General features: G+C 44.5%; 1 protein-coding gene across 1 annotated transcript in view; it reads right to left on the bottom strand.

Moving 5' to 3' along the window:
- Nucleotides 1–20,483, bottom strand: part of EVC2 (EvC ciliary complex subunit 2) — a 145,743-nt gene that overhangs the window by 56,915 nt on the left and 68,345 nt on the right. Inside the window, exons 10-12 of the mRNA XM_007462462.1 lie at nt 11,419–11,743; nt 4,796–5,035; nt 2,387–2,562 (exon numbers count right to left, since the gene is read on the bottom strand). Of these exons, the coding sequence (XP_007462524.1) occupies nt 2,387–2,562; nt 4,796–5,035; nt 11,419–11,743 (741 nt within the window). The remainder of the gene's footprint in view (nt 1–2,386; nt 2,563–4,795; nt 5,036–11,418; nt 11,744–20,483) is intronic.

The raw sequence follows: 20,483 nt of genomic DNA, 5'->3' as shown, positions 1-20,483 counted from the left end.
GTAGGGAAAACTCGGTGTGAGGGTTAACTCCGTTTATCAACTTGACTGGCCAGAGTGCCCAGATTAAAGATCACTTCTGAGAGTGTCTGTGCAGGGGTTTCCAGGTGAGACTAACATTTGAATGGGTGGGCTCAGTAAAGCGGATGACCCTCCCCAATGTGGGTGGGCACCCAGTCCACTGAGGGCCTGAACAGAATAAAAGGTGGAGGAGTAAGGAATTCACTTTTTTTTCCTGCCTCACTGTTGAGCTGGGACATTTCATCTCATCTTCTCCTGCTCTAGGGCTGGGATTCCCCTGGTTCTCAGGCCTCTGGACTGAATTACACCACTGGCTTTCCTGGGCCTCCAGCTTGCAGATGGCAGACTTTGGGTCTTCTCAGCCTCCACAGTCACACGACACAATTCCTTATACATATCTTACTGGTTCTGTTTTTCTGTTGCTGCCACTATTACCACTACCATTCCCAGTCTGTCTGCATCTTTGGGCTGGGCCCCCTGCTTGGCATACAGTAGATTCACCATGGAAGCTTCCTGAAGGAATGAATAGGTGACTGAGCAAATGGTAGATATGTATTTCAGAAATATAAGTCTGTGCTAACCTATTAAAATATTAAAAATCAGAGGTACAAAACACTTCCCTGGTAACTGTTCCCCATGGTATAACCAGCTGTTGGGTGCTTCCGTTCAAGGCAAGGAGCTATTTCTTTCACTCGAGTGAAAATGAATCAGGAATGTCAAGTTAACTGCAATGACAAATTCATTAGCATCTTTGGGTGGGAAGTGTTCACATAACTTGCACCTTACTGAATCTTCATTAAAGAGGGCAAGAGAGGGCTTCCCTGGTGGCGCAGTGGTTGAGAGTCTGCCTGCCGATGCAGGGGACACGGGTTCGTGCCCCAGTCCGGGAAGATCCCACATGCCGCAGAGAGGCTGAGCCCGTGAGCCATGGCCGCCGAGCCTGCGCATCCGGAGCCTGTGCTCCGCAACGGGAGAGGCCACAACAGTGAGAGGCCCGCGTACCACAAAAAAATAAAATAAAAATATAAAATAAATAAAGAGGGCAAGAGAGCTGCCAAGTCCTAGTACAATTACCCAGGTAGTAGAACCAATTCATAAAAGCACGGCCTGTCCTAAGAAAGCCAACCTTAACATCATGGCCCTACTCATTTTAAAGCTTGTAACCCACAAAGAATAAATTTCATTGTTGACAGTTATGCGTCTCAAAGACTAGCTGAGAAGGAACGCTGTCGGAGGGCTAGAGGCTGCAGTGAACAGCACCATTTACCTGGCTGCATGGTACCCCAGTGCGCTGCTGAGAAAAAATACTCAGAGTCCAAGATAAGCATCTACGTATTTATACTTAATTCCAAAGGCCAAGACATGGAGGCAAACTAAATGTCCATTGACAGATGAATGAATGAAGACGATGTGGCATATATATATATATATATATATATATATATATATATATGTAATGGGATATTACTCAGCCATAAAAAAGAACGAAATAATGCCATTTGCAGTAACATGGATGGACCTAGAGAATATCATACTAAGTGAAGTAAGTCAGACAGAGAAAGACAAATACCATATGATGTCACTTATATGTGGAAGCTAAAATATGATACAAATGGACTTATTTACAAAACAGACTCACAGACGTAGAAAACAAACTTATGGTTGCCAAAGGGGAAAGGCATGGAGGGATAAATTAGGAATTTGGGATTAGCAGATACGCACTACTATATATAAAATAGATAAGCAACCAGGACCTACTGTAGAGCACAGGGAACTATACTGAATATTTTGTAGTAACTTGTAAGGGAAAAGAATCTGATAAAGAATAGATATATATATGTATGTATAACTGAATCACTGCTGTACACCTGAAACTAACAAGTCAACTATGCTTCAATTAAAAAAAAATTACAAAAATAAAAACAAACTCCCTCCCCCCCCCACAAAAAAAAAAGAAAAACAAAGGTGAATGCAAGAGCCAGCAGTGTCCTAGAGCTCAAGGAGGAGTGGGCTATGCCATCACACAGTTCATGAAAGCCTCCACCATTGATTTCTCTATGAAATGTTGGGGATTTGCTTTAAAATAACTCAGGGCAGGGATGTGTAGCTACATCAAGATTGCCCACAAGCTGGTACCTACTGAAGTTGATGATGGGCACATGTCGGCTCACTGTACGGTTGTCTCGACTATTGGGTATGTTTTGAAAATTCTGTAATGCAAAGGATTCTTCCAACTAGAGAATTCTTAAGAAATAAGTCAGGAGCAGCCAGTGCATTCGCTGAATGAACAGAAGTAGATGGTCTTTGATGAGGAATGTTGGGGCAAGGCTGTTTGTTTGCATCGTTTTGGGTGGTTTGGGGGTTTTACCTCTCGTGTTTCTGGATAAGGAGGGTCAGCTGAGCAGAAGCAGTGCTAAGCAGGCCCTGCACACGGGTCTCCGATGACTGTATGTTCTGGACCAGATACTCCCTGTGGCCAAATCTTTTACTGAGATGGTATCTCTTACTAGCCTGGAAAAAGTCCATTAACTTTTCTACATTCTCCTGTTAAAAAAAAAAAAAAAATCAAGAAAGTATGCTCAAATAAAATTTAAAGAAAATTCTTTCTAGTCAGTTAAAATATTACATTTCCTTTCTGAAGAAAATACACGGGAATAGAAGCCCTGGGATTAACACCTTAAATGTCCCTGCCCCGAACAAAGGCTCAGAAGAAAATTACATACTGATAAGAAAAGTGCATTTGAGACCCAGATGGTAAAGAATTATCAAAACAACTTTGCTTCCCTAGAAATGGAATATAAATTTCTCTCAGGCATCCTTCACCCATGCGCACAGTCACACCTGTGGCGCTCCCCAAACACAGCACCAGGACAGGTGCTGAAGTTCTGGGATAAATTAGCCACCGGCTCTGACCCCAGAACTCCCACACTCATGGAGGACACGAGATGAGTCTGGTCACAGAATAGCAAGAAGTTCTTATAATGTACAAAATGCATAAGAACCCCAGCAAGCACAAGAGAGTAATAATAGCCTTGCATAGACTGGGTGATTTTTGCTGGGCTTGGCATTGGACCCAGAGCATTTCTCATCTTTTGTAACTTAATTTAGGGACAGGATACTATTATTCCCATTTCACAGATGAGGAAACTGAGTCTATATCACACAGCTGGTAAATGACTGAGCAGGGATTTGAACTCAGCCATCTAATTCCAGGGCCTGTGTTTTAACTTCATAATAGGCTGTCTCCCAAATCCAGCTTCAACCAGTAGCATAATAATTAGACCAGCAGTAATTAAACCCATGGTAATTAAAACATCAGCCTCAGTGTACTATCCCACTGACTGGCTCTGCTGTCTTTTTTCCATCTGGGGAAATACTGTCCATGCAGTGGGTTACCTGAAAGTTCAACATTTTGTTCAATAAGAAACGTATAATGTTTTCCTTTCCACACAAAAGCTATAATCTCTCCAGGTCCAACACCTGAGGATTTGCACTCTCCTGACAGTGAAAAGCAGAATGGTCGGTGGGATGTGGCCAAATGCCAGCTGCTCTCTGAGTGCTCCTGGCAGCAGAATCAATACAGCAGGAACACTGTGGTGACATTTCTATCCTCTACGGAGCTGGAGCACGTGAGTCAGCTGACCTGAGCCCTTGATGTCAGGAAGCTCAGAGTCGGGATCCTCAAATACTAACCCGTCTGTGCCTTGGGACTGTCACCAGGGCTGTTACTTTTTTGTCCCCAGTATTATTAACAATAACATGTGTTCTTTCCAACATGAAGAGTCAGCCACAGCTTATCACGAGGAGCGGGCAAAACGACAGCAAAATCTGTTAATCCCTAAGTGATGCTGTGGGGTCTGAATACCTACCCAGGACTTTATTTACTCTCCTAAAGTTTTACTGGGAAAAACCAAGAGCAAAACGGAGAGGCTGGCTGGCTCTCTTCATGCCAAGATGCCCAGTGCCTTCTGACAGTGGTCCTCTCTTTCCAAAAGGCTCACAAGGGCCACCTGGTCTCCTCCTGGAACAGCCCTGATCTGTTGCAGCTCTCACTCACGAGGCCTGTGCCAGGACCAGAAATCTGGTGCATTACTGCACACCAGTGATGCACTGTGTGTACAGGCACAGGTAAAATGCCTCAGGCAGGCCTCATAAAAATAGTGACAGTCTCATAAACTATTTTCACAGTCATCTACGAATTTATTCAGTCTGGGTTAATGACACTGACACTCAAGCTTACATGCAAAAACACCCACAAGTTCACCCAAGAATACTGAGACAGAGATCATAAACCCTAGGCATACACTGCCACACACATGTGCACACATGCACGTATATGCACATATATATTTATATTTTTAACCACTACATATATTAAACATATATTGTGCCAAGCACTGGCTTTCCATGAATTAGATCATGAAATCTCCATCATGCCCCTTTTAGTGTGGGGACGCTATTACCCCCATTTTACACGTGAGGCAACTGAGTCTCAGAGAAGTTAGGCAATTTGCTTAAATTCACAGAGCTGATGGGTAGTGGAACTGGAATGCAAGTCCAGGTGAGCCTGAGTCTAAGGCCTGTGCTTCAAGCCCCCATTTGCCCTGCTTACTGGAAACTCAGCTGCCGCATCAAGAGGTCGAAGGAAGACAGCGTTAGTTCACTGGAACCCAGCACAAAAGAAAAGACAGGACTTAGCTCAGAAAGAGGAGAAATTTACTGAAACAGTTCAGGAAAACGACTCCTCCATCAGAGAGAGCCTCATTTGAGGCATTACCTGTATTTTAGAGTAATCTTGCAGCAGCATTTTTGCTGCCTCTGGCTTCAGTTCCCCTTTGAAAATAGCACTTTTTATCTGGGTAAAAAAGATACTGTGCAGTTCATTCCTCTGGAAAATGGCCAGCTGCCTGTGGGCCTTGGCAAAGTCTTCCTCCTGCTGCAGAGCAAGGGACCTCCTCAGGTGGTCCTGTTCTAGGCCATGGAGGGTCCGCAGGAGGCTGCTGCATTCGATAGCGGACTGTGGAGAAGAGGGGGGCACATGGGAGGTGACACACTGGTCAGGCATGCACGGGCACATGCGTGCATCATGCGAGCACACGTGCACGCATGCGCACACATACATACATGCCTGCGCACACATGCATGCACCAACACACATGTGCACAGTGCATATAAATGCACCCAGCAATAATGCACATACAGGCACACGTGCATGCATGTGCACATGCACACACACGTACACAGAGGACACATACATGCACCATCAACATGCACACATGCACAGTGCATATCAATGCACATAGCAGTAATGCACATACACGCACACACATTCAGGTGCACACACATGCATGCACAGGCACATACACATACGCTCAGCACACAGACATGCACCACCAACACACGTGTGCACACATACACATGCACAGTGCATATAAAGGCACACAGCAACAAACAATGTGCATACATGCACAAAAATACAGGCACACACAGCAATACAAATACAGCGCACACATGTGCACATGCACACACAAGCATGTGTGTGCATACCCACATGGAACACACACATGTATACACACAGGCATACACACACACTGAATCCCAAATTTGCCATGAGGAAGCTGCTAAACTCTGGGAAATGCTGTTGTAACCTGTCCTCCCTGTTATCTTAACGTTTTCCAGAACCACCTCAAAGAAAAAAATTCACAAGGGTGGAAATTTTCAAATCAAACTGCCTGAAAATAGCCCGCAAAATGGAAACATCAATGGACTGTGCTGTTAGGCTCTCAAGCTTACTTCCATCATCTTTCATCCTTAACTTAGATGAAGAGAAAAATACCAGCAATCAGGCCCAAGCTGATAACATTTGTGTTAAAAGGGAGGCAAAGAGGAGGTAGGAAGTGGCTCCTGGGATGCCTGCACTTTATGTGGTCCAGAGGGAGGGCAGCAGGGGGTAGACATGCCTTCACTAAGTTCCTGATGCATCTGCACTCCCATTACCACAAAAGACTCATGCCGCAGGAGGGTGTGTTAGTCATTCCACGTGCAGAGGCAGAATTCTAAGAAGGCCCCAAGATTCCTGGCCCCCGGTGTAAGACGTCACAGAAATCCCCTCCCTCTGAGTGTGGGCATAAACTTTGAATATAGTGGGACTGTCACTCCAGTGGTCAGGTTATTATGTGGCAAAGCTGAAGGGGTCTTCTCTTCTGGAGAGAAGCAGTTATTCACAGCTGACTTGATCTAAATTAGAGAATGCAACTCACCCACAATGAGGGTGTTGGGCCCCTGGCTCTGGGCATCACAGGGATGCTCTGCTACCAGGGGAGTAGCTGGTGCCCAGGTAGGTCCATTCATCCATCAAAGTGACCTTCTATTTTGACAGTATGGAATTCGACAAGCTCCAAACCTCAATTTATTTTAATTAATAGGAATGAAACAGGGGTGCAATCCATTTAACTCCTCACAGCCAGGACAAAAAGCAAGCACACAGCACACGTGCGTGCACACACATACACGCATACACACGTGCTTGAGTGCACGCGTGCAAATCCTAAAACGTAATTATCTGTCCTTGCTTAGGACAGCATTTCTGCTGAAGAATAAGGCACGAGGAAATGATGTGTTTGTGTCATAGTGAAATGCTCCTTAAAATAACTTTTGATGGGAGTCCCCCGCCATTTCCATGTACACTGCACTCCTAAGGGGGTCCAGAGACCCACAGAAATGTGTTCATCCCCTGCTCCAGTTCAATCCTTCTGTGGCACAGATGAGAAGACTAAACCCTAAAGTGGGGGACACCACGGAGGCCTGCCAAGCAGGGGAGGTCATGTGAGGCAGCCTGGGAACGACTATACTAGGGGCCATTGGGGACTGGGGTAAAGTAGAGAGAGCAAGCCCTGCTTACGGGGTCAGCCACTGCTCAGCCCACCAAAGGGGGCTCTGTAGGACCATGCACCTGGTGTGGCCATATCTTCCCATTTTTTTAAGAGAAGCTGAAAGTCTGGATTTTCTATCCAAAATTTTATATTTTAAATATTGGCAACAAATGTGCATTTTTAAAGGTACATTAAAATAATGGTCACTCACCCCCAACTCCCTATTGAACTTTCCACTAAAATAGACTTCTCAAAGAAATGAGGCGTGTTTATCCTTCGGCTTAAAATGCCTAAAACAGCAACTTGCATGGAGAGATTGGGAGGCCTGGATCAGGATAGGGCACTTCAATCCTGGCTCGAGAATCGCAGGCCTGTGCCAGGCTGTTCTGACAACTGCTCTTCGTGCTGACTCTAGGCCATCAAAAATGTGAAATCGTGTCAGGAAATTATGACTGTACTAAATGACACTCCCTGTACTCAATTTAGCCAGCTGGGCAAATTGTGAAAATGTTTTATAGAAATAAAACCCCCAGAGATGGTTACAGTGTAAGAGTTCTTGCACTTAAGGCATCTTTTCCTTTAAGACACACTCAAAGGAGTTAGGAAGCCTCCGGCAGCTCAGGGCAGGATGCCCTGCTGCTGCCTCTTCTCCAAGTAGGTGGGAAGCACGTGGATCTGGAAGAGAGTCCCCCTACAAAGTACACCCGCTGAACGGCCAGTGGCTGCTTGCAGGAAGCTGGGCAAGTCACTTCCCCTCTGGGCTTCTGTTTCTCCAACTTGAACTGGAAAGATTTCACATCCTGACTGTTTTATGTCATAGGCTTCTTTAAAGATTACACTAAATAATGAAACTGGATAGAACAGGGCTGACACTGCCGAGCATCGGTCTAAGTACTATACAAGTATTGACAGTTCTATATGACAGGCATCATTATTATCCTGTTTAAGGATGGGGAAACCGAGACCCAAGGAGCCTGAACAATGCACCTTCTGGAGGAGCAAAGTGAGATCTAAACCTAAGCCACCTGCCTTCAGTCTATATTTGCCACTACCCTTAAGAGCTTCTCCACGCAGAAACGCTTTACAGACTGTATGGGATCACATAGATGTTTAAATGTGAACAGATTTCATCGCTATACTAATTACTGGAGTTCCTAAACTTTACTCAAAAAAACTGATACTCCTCATTTAGCTTTTTTTTAAAAACAAAACAAAACAAAAAGCTAATTCTTGGAGGAATAATATGGCCAAAATATTTTCATGCATTTTATTTAAAGATGACTACAAGAAATGAATAGATGACAAAGTCATTCTAAGATGGAATGACTTGCACAGACTGGAAGGGAAATAGCTCTGTTAACTTTTGCAGCTTTAGGCTATTTTTGGAAGTGGATTTGCTCAAATAAGGAGACTTGTCTCTGGACAGGGTGGCCTGGGGGATCCATAGTGATGGTGCTGCCCACCCTGAGCCCTGCACAGAGCAAGCAGGAGGACATTCTGTGTCGCCCCTTCTCCATGCCCCCAACAACCAGTGTAAATAATGAGCAAACACTTAATACTGCGCTGCCATGGGCAGTCTTTGTAAGAAAAGCACTGCAAAGGCAGACGCCCACCAGGATTATGATGCACTGTTGTGTGAGGGTGGCCGTGAGGCTTGGTGGTCGGGGCGAGCTGCCTGGGTGTGAGTCTTGGTCTACCCACGTGTCCTCAGGCAGGTGACCTTCTCTCATCTGTTTCCTCACCTGTAAACGTGGGAGCCTATCAATTCCCACTTCACTGAGTGGGTGTGAATATTTGAAGAGAAGGTCCAGGTGATGTGCTCTGAAAAATTCCTGGCCTTCAGTGAATGCTAAGCGTGAGAGCGTTTAATGACATTTGTGATGGTAAGTGGAAACAACCATGATAGAAGGTTCAATGAACCGCATAAACCATACTCTGTAAAAAAAAAAAAAAAGAAAAGAAAAAAAAAAGTAAAAATAAAGCAAAAGCTTTATGCTGAAATCCGAGGACAGGAGTGGGGTCCCCTTCGCATGGTGGTGTCTCCAGGCTCGGACACACAGCAGGAACTCAACAAACAGGCTGAACGCATGTTTGTCTACTGTTGACTGGTGGAATGCGTTTCAATTTTTTTCTGGGTTTTTCCTTTTATGCTTTGGAGCTGGAGTTGGCAGACTTTCAGTAAAGGCCAGATAAATATTTTAGGCTTTGCAGGACACATCAGGGTTCTGTCATATATTCTTTTTTTGTTTTTACTTTTTACAATCCTTTAAAAATGTGAAAACCATTCTCAACTCAAGGGCCAGAAAAAACAGGCCGGGCAGGATTGGACTCATGGGTCCCAGTTTGCCGACCTCTGCTTCTGAATACTTTCCAAGCCTCCCTCATTGAATGTGTATTATTTTTATCAGAAAAAAAATATAACAAATTGAGGAGATAAGAGAGAGAGAGAATGAGGCTATTTGGGGCTGAATCAGTGAACAGTGTGTCTAACACATTCTTTTAAAGTGCTGGACTCAGGGAAACACAGTGCTAACCTGTGCAATCATGGATGGAGATCAGAGAGCGGGGTCAGCCAGGGGAACAGTGGTGGGCTGAACGTTGCCCCCTCTCCAAAAAGATACATCCACATCGTAATCCCAGAACCTATGAGCATGACCTTATTCGGAATAAGGGTCTTTGCAGATAATAATACAGGATCATTTAGCTAGGTCCTAAATCAAAAGATGATTGTCCTTAAAAGAGACAGAAGTGGAGGTGACAGGGTCATGTGGCCATGTGAAGACCAAGGTCAAGATTGGAGGGATGGGGCTTCCCTGGTGGCGCAGTGGTTGAGAGTCCACCTGCCGATGCAGGGGACACGGGTTTGTGCCCCGGTCTGGGAAGATCCCACATGCCACGGACCGGCTGGGCCCGTGAGCCATGGCCGCTGAGCCTGTGCGTCAGGAGCCTGTGCTCCGCAACAGGAGAGGCCACAACAGTGAGAGGCCCGCGTACCGAAAAAAAAAAAAAGATCGGAGGGATGCAGCCACAAGCTGAGGAACGCTTGGAGCCACCAGAAGCTGGCAGAGGCAAGGAAGGATTCTCCCCAAGAGATTTCAGAAGGGCCATGCCTGGCTGACACCTTGATTTTGGCCTTCTGGCCTCCAGAACTGTGAAAGAATAAATTTCTGTTGTTTTAAGCCACGAAGTCTGTGGTCATTTGTTACAGCAGCTACAGGAAATCCATACAGGAGCCAAATAGAAAATAAGCCATACCCTAAAATGAGATGAGTGTTGAGGCGAGGGGACCCCAGCTGCAGGGGAGTGGCTGGGGGTGAGACAGCGTGAATCTCACCTCTCTGCTTTAGTGCCCAGCCCGTAGTCTGACCACAGGTGACCGACCATCTGAGAGCCAGGCACTGTCACCCTGAGAGCTCTCTACTCACTCCCAGAGGATTTCTGTGCACAGCTGCCAGTCTGAAGAATGGAAGTTAGGAGTTCAGAAGCTCGTTCCTAAGATGTTAGACCTCCCTAGGATGATAAATTTTCAGAACAGGTTATGTGGGCTCAAGTCACCAGAGGGAACCAGCCGTCTCTTTCATGGAGGAAGGTAGAAATCAGACTGGATTTGGTGCGCCTGGGAAAAAAACTCTGGCATGATTCCTTTCAAAACGGAAACTGACACTCTCTTAGGAAAATGAGAGCTGATCTCCGATCAACAGAGACCAGCCCTGGGAAGGCCGAGAGGTCAGAACTCCCAAAACCGGGCACTGTGCACGAGAGCCTACCGCAGCCCACACCCGGGGCTCCTTTCCTGCATTACTTCTTACAGCCGCTCTGAGAGGGGGGCGCCCTCGGCCTTGACTCACAGACTTACAGAGGCTAGTTAAGGCCTTCCGGAGCAGAGCTGGAGTGTACTAGAATATGAGTCCAGGTTGTCTGACTCCAGAGCCCGTGCTGGAGAGAACTTAGCGCGGTGCAGTCCAGATGGACACACGTGTGCACTGACATCACAGCCCCCCTGAGCTGTGCTCTTGTGGACATGCTTTTCTGTGAATGAAGCCATTCTACTTGTCCCATGACACCCCACAGCACTGTGAACATACCTCTATTACAACATGACTGAATGAATTCACATGTGTTATATGCGAGAATCCTTCATTAGACTGTGAACTTCTCAAATGCAAGAACCATGTCTCAGTGCTCTCTGTACCTTCACTGCCTAGACAGTAGTGATCAGTAAATGCTTTCTAAATGAATTCTGGATGGATGGACGGAAGTGTAGATGGACAGGTGGATAGAAGGGTGGTAGGCGGATGGATGGATGGGTTGGAGGTTGGATGAATGGATGCATGGATGGGTGGTGAGTGAATAAATGGATGGATGGATGAGTACCTGGACAGATAGATGGAAGGGTGGTAGGTGGAGAGAATGGATGGATGGGTGGGTGGATGGGTGAATGGGCAGAGAGATGTATGTATGGATGTATGGATGGATAAATGATGAAGGAGAGAGGCAAATGAAAGCCTTCCTTTCAAAGTTGCCTTACCCTCTCACTAACACGTTTCACCACCTCTTCTGCTTCCTCCATTGCTGCCATCTCCCTCTGGTACTGGCTTTCTGTCTTCTTTCTTGTTTCTAGGTCACACTCAGCTGTCAAGGCCACCAGCTTCCGATCATACTCGTCTTGAATTTCTTTCTCCAGCAACAGAAACTGCTTTTTGAAAACAGCACCCATCCTCCTCTCTACCTGAGGGGAGAGATGGCCACTGCTGGTCAGATTTTTCAGTAGAAGAGCAATGATATCTTTGCTGATTTGGGTTCGACAAGCTTCCAGATCTGAGTCTGCCCGATTCAGGGTTGCAATTTCCAGCCTGGGAAACACAAAGGTCAAGAGAATTCCATTACATAAAATCACAGCAGAAACCAAAGGTCCCTCAGAGCTCTGAGGTTTCAACTCATTTGTAAAGTAAGGTCTTTCTTTTTTCCTTTTCCTTCCTTCTCTTCCTTTTCTCCCTCTCTTCTGCTCCATCCAGTTATTGAAGGGCAGTGACTAAATTAGCAGAATATTACTTAGTAAATTTGCAGGGTACCATGTTGGAAACTACAAGGAATATAATTAATATAAGACATGGTCTTTGTCAACAAGCAACAAGTCAACAAGAACAAGGAGACCAGGAGAAAAATGGTTAAATATTTGGAGGATTTGAAAAATTAGGTTCATTTTACTTTTTTCCAATTAAAAATTAATTTATAGATATGTCAAGTAAATGTAATGTAATACCCTGGATGGAATCCTGGAACAGAAAAAGGACATTAAGTAAAGACTAGGGAAATGTGAATGAGTATGGACTTTAGTTAATAATAATGTATCAGTATTGGGTCATTAATTTTAACAAATGTACCACAGTAACATAACATTTTAATAACAGGGGAAACTAGGTACTCTCTGTACTATCTTCTCAATTGTTCTGTAAATCTAAAACTGCTCTAAAAAGGAAGTCTACTCAAGAAATATTTGTGAGCTACTCCACAGGGTCACAGGTTCTAAAACTTGATTGTAATGTTGTAATGGTGGTTGTACAACTATATATACTTACACATATATAGCAGGCTGTACTCTTAATGTGGGTGAATTTTATGGTTTGTTGGTTATACCTTTATAAAACTATTACAAGATGCACAGGACAAAATTATGTCCATGATAGAAAAATCTGGAAAATAAACACAGAAAAAGACCTCATTCACTGTAGGTCTATCACCCAGTCAGAACCAATGGAGGTATTTTGTTGTATTTGCTTCCAGTTTTTTTTTTGTCTACACATATCTTTCCCATGGATGTATATTGTTTACAGAGATGCAAGTACAGTTTTGTCCTGTTTTCAATTAATGTTGTAACAGGCATCTTCCAGTTGTATTTAAAAACTGTAAAAGTTTCCTTTATGATGGTTGCAAAACACTTCACGATGTGGTGTACCATGACTCCATTAACCATTCTTCTAGTGGTGCACATTTGGGTTACTTGCAAAATTCAAAGTCTAAGATAACCTGAAGTGAACATCTTTGTAAAGAGCTTTTGATATTCACAATGGTTTTTTCAGTATGATTTCTACAAAGGGAATCACTGGGTCAAATGCTAGCAATATTTTCAGCCTGTTAGGGCATCCTGCCAAACTGCTTTCCAGAAGTTCCCCAGCAATGCAGTAGGATCCTTATTTCACCCCTCCCTGTAAAATGTTTAAATATATTTAATAATTTGATAGGAGAAAATGGCATCTGACTGTAAAAATATAAGGGTTTTAAGAAAACTTTATTATGGGGCTTCCCTGGTGGCGCAGTGGTTAAGAATCCGCCTGCCAATGCAGGGGACATGGGTTCAAGCCCTGGTGCAGGAAGATCCCACATGCCGCGGACCAACTAAGCCCATAGGCCACAACTACTTAGCCTGTGCTCTAGAGCACGCGAGCCACAACTACTGAGCCCGTGTGCCACAACTACTGAAGCCTGTGCTCCGCAACAAGAGAAGCCACTGCAATGAGAAGCCCGCGCACCGCAACGAAGAGTAGCCCTGACTCACCACAACTACAGAAAGCCCGTGTGCAGCAAAAAAGACCCAATGCAGCCAAAAATAAATAAATAAAATAAATAAAAAATTTAAAAAATTTTGAAAAGAAAACTTTATTATGGAAATTTTCAGGCACTTAAAGTAGGTAGAATAATCAGACTCCCAATGTAATCATTACTCAACTTGGAAAACTGTCAATATTTGCCAATCTTGTGTTAGTTACTCCCTTCAAAGTTTGCTTAGCTGGGCTTCTCTGGTGGCACAGTGGTTGAGAGTCCGCCTGCCTATGCAGGGGACGCGGGTTCGTGCCCCGGTCCGGGAAGATCCCACATGCTGTGGAGCGGCTGGGCCCGTGAGCAATGGCCGCTGAGCCTGCACGTCCGGAGCCTCTGCTCCGCAATGGGAGAGGCCACAGCACTGAGAGGCCCGCGTACCGCAAAAAAGAAAAAAAAAAAAAGTTTGCTTAGCATTTTAAAGCAAACCCCAGATTTTTCATTTTACCTTTAATTTCCTCAGTATACATCATTAACTGTCAACTGTATATATATATATATATATACACATGTGTATATGTATGTCTATATTTGTGTATATATGTGTTTATGTATATCAGTTTTGCCTAACCTTGATGTCATTATCATATTCAATATCATTTAACCGTATCATATTTAAGTGTTAACAATAATTCCAATAATTAATATCAGTCATTATTCAAACTACCTCGTGTCCCAAAATAACTTTTACAGTTGAAAGTTTAATTCAAGAACCAAACAAAATCCCACAATGTTGACTAAGTCCTCTTTATTCTATATCATTCTGCCTTTCCATTTTTTTTTTTTTTTTTTTTTTGCGGTACGCGGGCCTCTCACTGCTGTGGCCTCTCCCGTTGCGGAGCACAGGCTCCGGACGCGCAGACTCAGCGGCCATGGCTCACGGGCCCAGCCGCTCCACGGCACGTGGGATCTTCCCAGACCGGGGCACGAACCCATGTCCTCTGCATCAGCCGGCGGACTCTCAACCACTGCGCCACCAGGGAAGCCCTCTGCCCTTCCATTTTCCCTTCCATGATTTGTTGGGGAAACCAGGTCATTCATCCTGCAGAATGTACCACATTCTGGACTTGGCCAATTGCTTCCAAAGGGTGTCATTGTTCCTCTATCCCTTGTATTTCCACAAAGCTACTAGTTAGATCTAAGGTCTTGATTAGGGTCAGATTAAATTTGTTTTTTTTAAAAATGTACCATAAGTGGTACCGTGTGCTTCCTGTAGGATCATACAATGGGTAAATACTAAGATGGATCATAGGTTCAAGTGGTGCCAGCATGATCCCTATATTATGAAATTCCCTAACTACCTTTCACCTAATGGTTTTAGTATACATTGTAATTGTTACCTAGATCCATGATATCACTAGCGGTTGAAAAATCACACTTTCTAATTCTATCATTTCTTCTGTATTTTTTTAAGCTGGAATTCTTCACAAAGAACTTTCTCTCCTCAGTAATGCAGTTACTCTGACATAAAGCTTATAATTATGACAGATGTTTGATTCTTTGCTAGTTAAAGAGCTGGTGCCATAGCAACCTCCCATGGTGACAAATGAGTTGGGTTTGTTTGTTCATTGGTTTATTTGCTTGTTTAGGTATGAGAGCAAAAGGTTAATAAAACTTTTTCCAGCTTCCTGAGACCCTGAGCTTTGGCTTTTACCTGAAAACCTCAGAAGGGCAAGAATATCAAATGTCATAAAAAATGAAGCCTGATTGGTACATTACATCTGGATGGGAGGACCTGTAAATGAACCATAAATCCCTAACAGGGAAGCAGACACTGCACTTTGAACTTCCCCGAGTGAGGTCATTCTTGGACCTGGGCATGTCCCTTGTGGAAACGCTGGAAGCCATGCCCGCGAGTTATTACAAAAGATGCTGGCAACTCTGGGGTATGAAGCGTTTAAGCCAGGAAGGCTCCCATAGCTGCCTGATGTAGACTGAATCTCCTTGCACTAGAGCTGTGTGACTTGGGGAGAAAATACCTCCTGGACAGCTATAGGTTGCAGTGTGACCTGAGGCAAGGGCACCCACAGAAGACTGTCTAATGCTGCCCTCACAGTGGACACATACACTGTGTTCCTGCCCTCAAGTTACACAGAAGGGGTCAAGTGTGGCCTATGGGAGTCTGAAGAGTGCAAATGTTGAGCTGAATCTAGGAAGACCCCATGCCTCTGCGTAGAATCACTATGAAATTGTATATATTTGGTGGGTTTCAATCGACTACAGCCATTATTCTTTTTAATGCTCAAATTTTACCATCTTAGATCAAAATGTCTCCAGTGTCCTTTAGACCAAATTAATCTAGTTTTAAACAACAGCTCGTTCATTTCATTCTTTCATTTCCTCAACAGGTACTTACTGAACATGGCATGTGCGGAGAGTGTTTGCAGGTTACAAAGCAAGGAAAAAGCAAAGAGATGCCTCCAGGTGGTGTGTCATGGTTAAATATCCAAGGAACCAAACAAACCATGTTCCACAGTCTCAGAAAAGAATTACTTCTCTACTGAGACAGACAAAATAGATTTCACACCTTTAATGAAGCTTTTTGTGGTAGACAAAATAATGCCCCCCCCCCCCCGCAAAGATGTTCATGTCCTAATCCCCAGAGGCTGTGAATCTGTTAGGTGACATGGTAAAGGAGAAATAAGGTTGCAGATGGAATTAAGGCTGCTAATCAGCCCACCTTACACCAGAGACTGATAACAAGGTCTTATCAGCTTTGAAGATGGAGGAAGGGGTCACGAGTCTCAGAATGTAGGCAGCTTCAAGAGGCTGGATAAGGCAGCGAAATGGATTCTCCCCTACAGTTGACATCTTGATTTTTCCTAGCGAGGCCCATGTTGGACTTTGATGTCCAGAACTGTAAGATAATACATTTGTGTTGTTTTAAGCCACCAAGCTTGTGGTCACTTGTTACAGCTGGATATGAATGAAACTCATACACCTTATCTGACTCACTCCATCCATCATTCATTCATTCATTCATTCATTTATTAACTTGTATAAGAAAATGGGTGGCTGCCTATTGGGTAAACTGCAAGTGCTTTACCAGGTACATGGGGATTGAAATGAACAGGAGGACATTTCCATAAGTTCTCTGCTGTTAAATCATTTCCTAGCTTAAGCGAGCTGGGCAAAGGACTCGGCTTCCCCACTGCACAATGGGGACCATCCTCATAGGTAGTTGTTCAGGGCTGAAAGAGATAAGGTATAGAAAATACATGGTGCGGAGTCTGGCATTTTGTTGTTTCTAAATAGAGTAGTTTCCTTATTCTTTTCTATTCTCTCTCCCAGGAAATTGGTGGCAGAAGAGAGTGGGTCCTCACAGCTCACCCTTCCCGATCCCCTGGGAACACAAGCTCCCAGGCACTTTCTCTTTTAATAGTATTAATGTTAATCACCATGGATAAACTCTCAGAAGTAACAATAAAACTGTCAGGGTGTTCCAAAGCCACAAAAGAAAGAAAAATGTCCCTTTAAACCAATTAAAATAGCATGCAATTAATGAAGGTGTCATCTGTTAATTTCCCAACCAGTCACAGAAGAACTAAATGCATATTAAGAATGCATAGTTTGCATACAGGATTGGATCCACTGGTAAAATTCTCATCACCCCCTATGGTACTTTTAATTATTTAGACAACAATGAAATACACATATTTTCCCACTCCCCCACCCTCCAAAAGTCCCTAATGCCTCCATGAAACAAAGACATTTTGAGTTGCACAGACTGGACTGGGATTCTTCATCTAAGTTGGCAAAGTTAGCAAGATTCAAACGCTTCTTTCCTAGAGAACATTTAATTTTTTCAGTTCACAAAAGTGTCAGCTTTTGTCACTGTACTTTAGAGAGGAATGTACTTACTCTGGCCAGTTTTGCTGCATATATACATCCTGTACAAGCAATAGCCCTCTTATAAATGAGTGATTTCACATGGGAGTTAGAACAATGACCAGCACAGAGGGAGCACTTCATAAATATAAGCCATTGGCTTTCCCATGATAACATCTTTGCAAAAGAAATGGCACAGCTTAACTTATCCAAGAACTGATTAATACTTTGCGTAGCTACTGACGATACAAAAGAAACAAAGACATAGGTGTCTTTCTCCTTATTTATTTTGTATAAAAATGAATCAAGTTCTCACCAAATGGCAAGCAAGGTGTCAGAAAGAAACTACAGTAGGATTTGCTACAGAAGGCAGTAGGTGTTCTCCTGAATGAGAAAGAGGACCTATTAACGTGGAGGGTAACTCATTCAGAGTGAAAATGAAATGGCCATGGCCATTTTTTATAATATAAATCTCCATGTTGGCTGATGTAACCATAAGAGACCCACAAAAACCAACTGAGTATTAGTGAAACCAAAATCTTCCTCATAGGAGCCAATTTCCATGGCATCTTACTGCAGCAAGATTCCATGTAGGGACCATAAATCATATTTATATCCAATCGATTTGAGGGCCTGGACAATAAGAATTCAGGAGAAAATACCTCCTGGGTATCCTCACTGTCAAAACTGTAATGGCAGGTTAAATCAGAGTAAAACTAATTACTGTGTGTGAGTGAAACACTGGTTGAAGTTATGATAAACACTAAATTTTTTAGTTTGGTATAAATTCAAATAGATTGTCAGATCCAGGGTCAGCATCCTTGTCTTTGACTTTTTCCTCTTAAAGATCTCTTGGTTTAGAAGTCAGCTTGGGCCCTCCCTCTCCAAGCTTGAAGCAGACAGAGGCTCATTAACTCCTTCCATCCTGGCGTTTCCACATCACTGCCCACTCCCCAACCCCTCGGTGGCCAGACCTGACGGGACAGCTCTGGAACAGGCGAAAAATGTAAGGGAGAGTTCCTCTCTCCACTTGGCCATTTCCCAGGAGATGGTGTTTCACTATGTCTGAAAACATCATGAGCTCGGGAGTCACGCCAACTTAGCTTCCAATCTCAGCTCCCCGTCTTAGGCGCTGGGTGACTCCAAGCCATTTAATCCCCATGATGATCTTATAAGGTAGGTGAAGCAACTGAGACACAGAAAAATTACCTTGTTGAAAGTCACAATGCTATTAGGTGGCAGAACTGGGATTTGAAGCCATGACATGTGGCTCCAGAGTCCTGGCTCTATACTCTGCCCCACTGCCTCACACTGACACGCACAAAGCACTTAGCCGGTGCCCAGCACAAAACAGATGCTGGAAAATGTTACTTCACATTGTTGCTGCTGTGGTTATGGCCATCAGAGTCTTCCTTGGTGTCATTCTTTTTTTTTTCTTTTTTTTAAATTTATTTTTGGCTGTGTTGGGTCTTCGTTTCTGTGCGAGGGCTTTCTCTAGTTGTGGCAAGTGGGGGCCACTTTTTATCGCGGTGCGCGGGCCTCTCACTGTCGCGGCCTCTCTTGTTGCAGAGCACAGGCTCCAGACGCGCAGGCTCAGTAGTTGTGGCTCACGGGCCTAGTTGCTCCGCGGCATGTGGGATCCTCCCAGACCAGGGCTCGAACCCGAGTCCCCGGCATTGGCAGGCAGATTCTCAACCACTGCACCACCAGGGAAGCCCTCGGTGTCATTCTTTATGGCAAAGAAAAGAAAATTTGAAGGGAACATAAACAGATGCATAGATGGATGGAGAAGTAGAGAGATGAATGTTACATAAATAGATTACATTTGAAATTCTTATTTGTATAGCTGGATCTTGCTCTACCTGGAGATTAGATGACAGTGATGAGAAAGAAAATATAAGGTGGAACATTTAAAGACGGCTTTAGAAATGAGATCAACCTTGGACATCAGCTAAGTCATCTTTCCAACCAACGCCCAGGTGTCCTCATTATCTTTCCTGCAGAAATCCCCCAGCCACCACTCTGCACACGCATGGTGAGGGGTGCTAACTGCCTCTCCGGGTGGGCTTTCCATCATGGGAGAGCTCAGACAGTCAGAATGGTCTTCTTCGTAATCCACTAGAAGCCACCTCCCTAGAATGTCTATTGTTGTTCCAGGTTCCACCATCTTCATGATGATTTCAGAGGTATCCGGCAATGGTGACCATGTGTACACTATTTCCAATTGTGGGCAGATGACATGGGTTTACCAAGTGCAACAAGAGGCTGGCAAAACCAGGGTTACTGAAAAGAATGGATTGAGGGTCCGGGATAGACATGAGGTGAGTGCAGGTGGCCGGTGAAGGCATGGCAACGACCAGGAATCGGTGGTGAAGGGGAGACGGAAAGAGGGGAGAGGTCTGGGAGACAGAGGTGAGGGGCCCCAAGGAGAGGCCGTGTCGGGATGACGCTCACAGTTCACCAGGCTGTTTGCTTGCTCACGTGGAACCTTGAACGGGGACTCCTGGTTAAAGATGAGGAGGGCCTTTCAAGGACTACAAGCTGCCCACACTGAGATGGACGACTTACTGGTTTCCTGGAGCTGCTGTAATGGAGTCTCACAAACCAGGTGGCTCAGGACAACAGAAATGTCTTGTGTGTGGAGGCCAGAAGTCTGGATCAAGTGGCGGGAAGCTATGCAGGGGGGTTAAGACCCTCAGGAGCATCCTTCAGGCAGTGAGGGCTCGGAGTTGCAGATGAATGGTCCAGGGTAAGAGAGACAGAGGGCTGGAGGGTTTGCAGTTTTACGTGGGGAACCTTGGGACTCGGCCCAGAACCAACTAGAGGGTGCACGGTTTGGGCACACGGGTCTCCAGCAGAAGCTCTCGAACTGTTAGGCATCAGAATGACCAGAATGACTTCAAGTCATGTAAAGATGCAGATTCCCAGCACTACTCTCAGATTCTGATTCCGAAGAAATGGATTAAGGTGCTGTATTGGTTTCCTAGGACTGCCTTATTAACAAAGTACCACAAACCAGGTGGCTTCAAACAACAGAAATGTATTTTCTCCCACTTCTGGAGGCCAGAGTCTAAAGTCAATGTGTCCACGGGGTTGGTTCCTTCTGAGGACCATGAAGGAGAAACTGTCCCATTCCTCTCTCCAGCTTCTGGTGTTGCCAGCAATCTT

The sequence above is a fragment of the Lipotes vexillifer genome, unplaced genomic scaffold, assembly GCF_000442215.2.
Source record: "Lipotes vexillifer unplaced genomic scaffold, Lipotes_vexillifer_v1.1 scaffold1824, whole genome shotgun sequence".
Classification (NCBI taxonomy): domain Eukaryota; kingdom Metazoa; phylum Chordata; class Mammalia; order Artiodactyla; family Lipotidae; genus Lipotes; species Lipotes vexillifer.
Note: the sequence above shows the minus strand (reverse complement) of the source record. Positions and strands in the feature narration are given on the sequence as shown.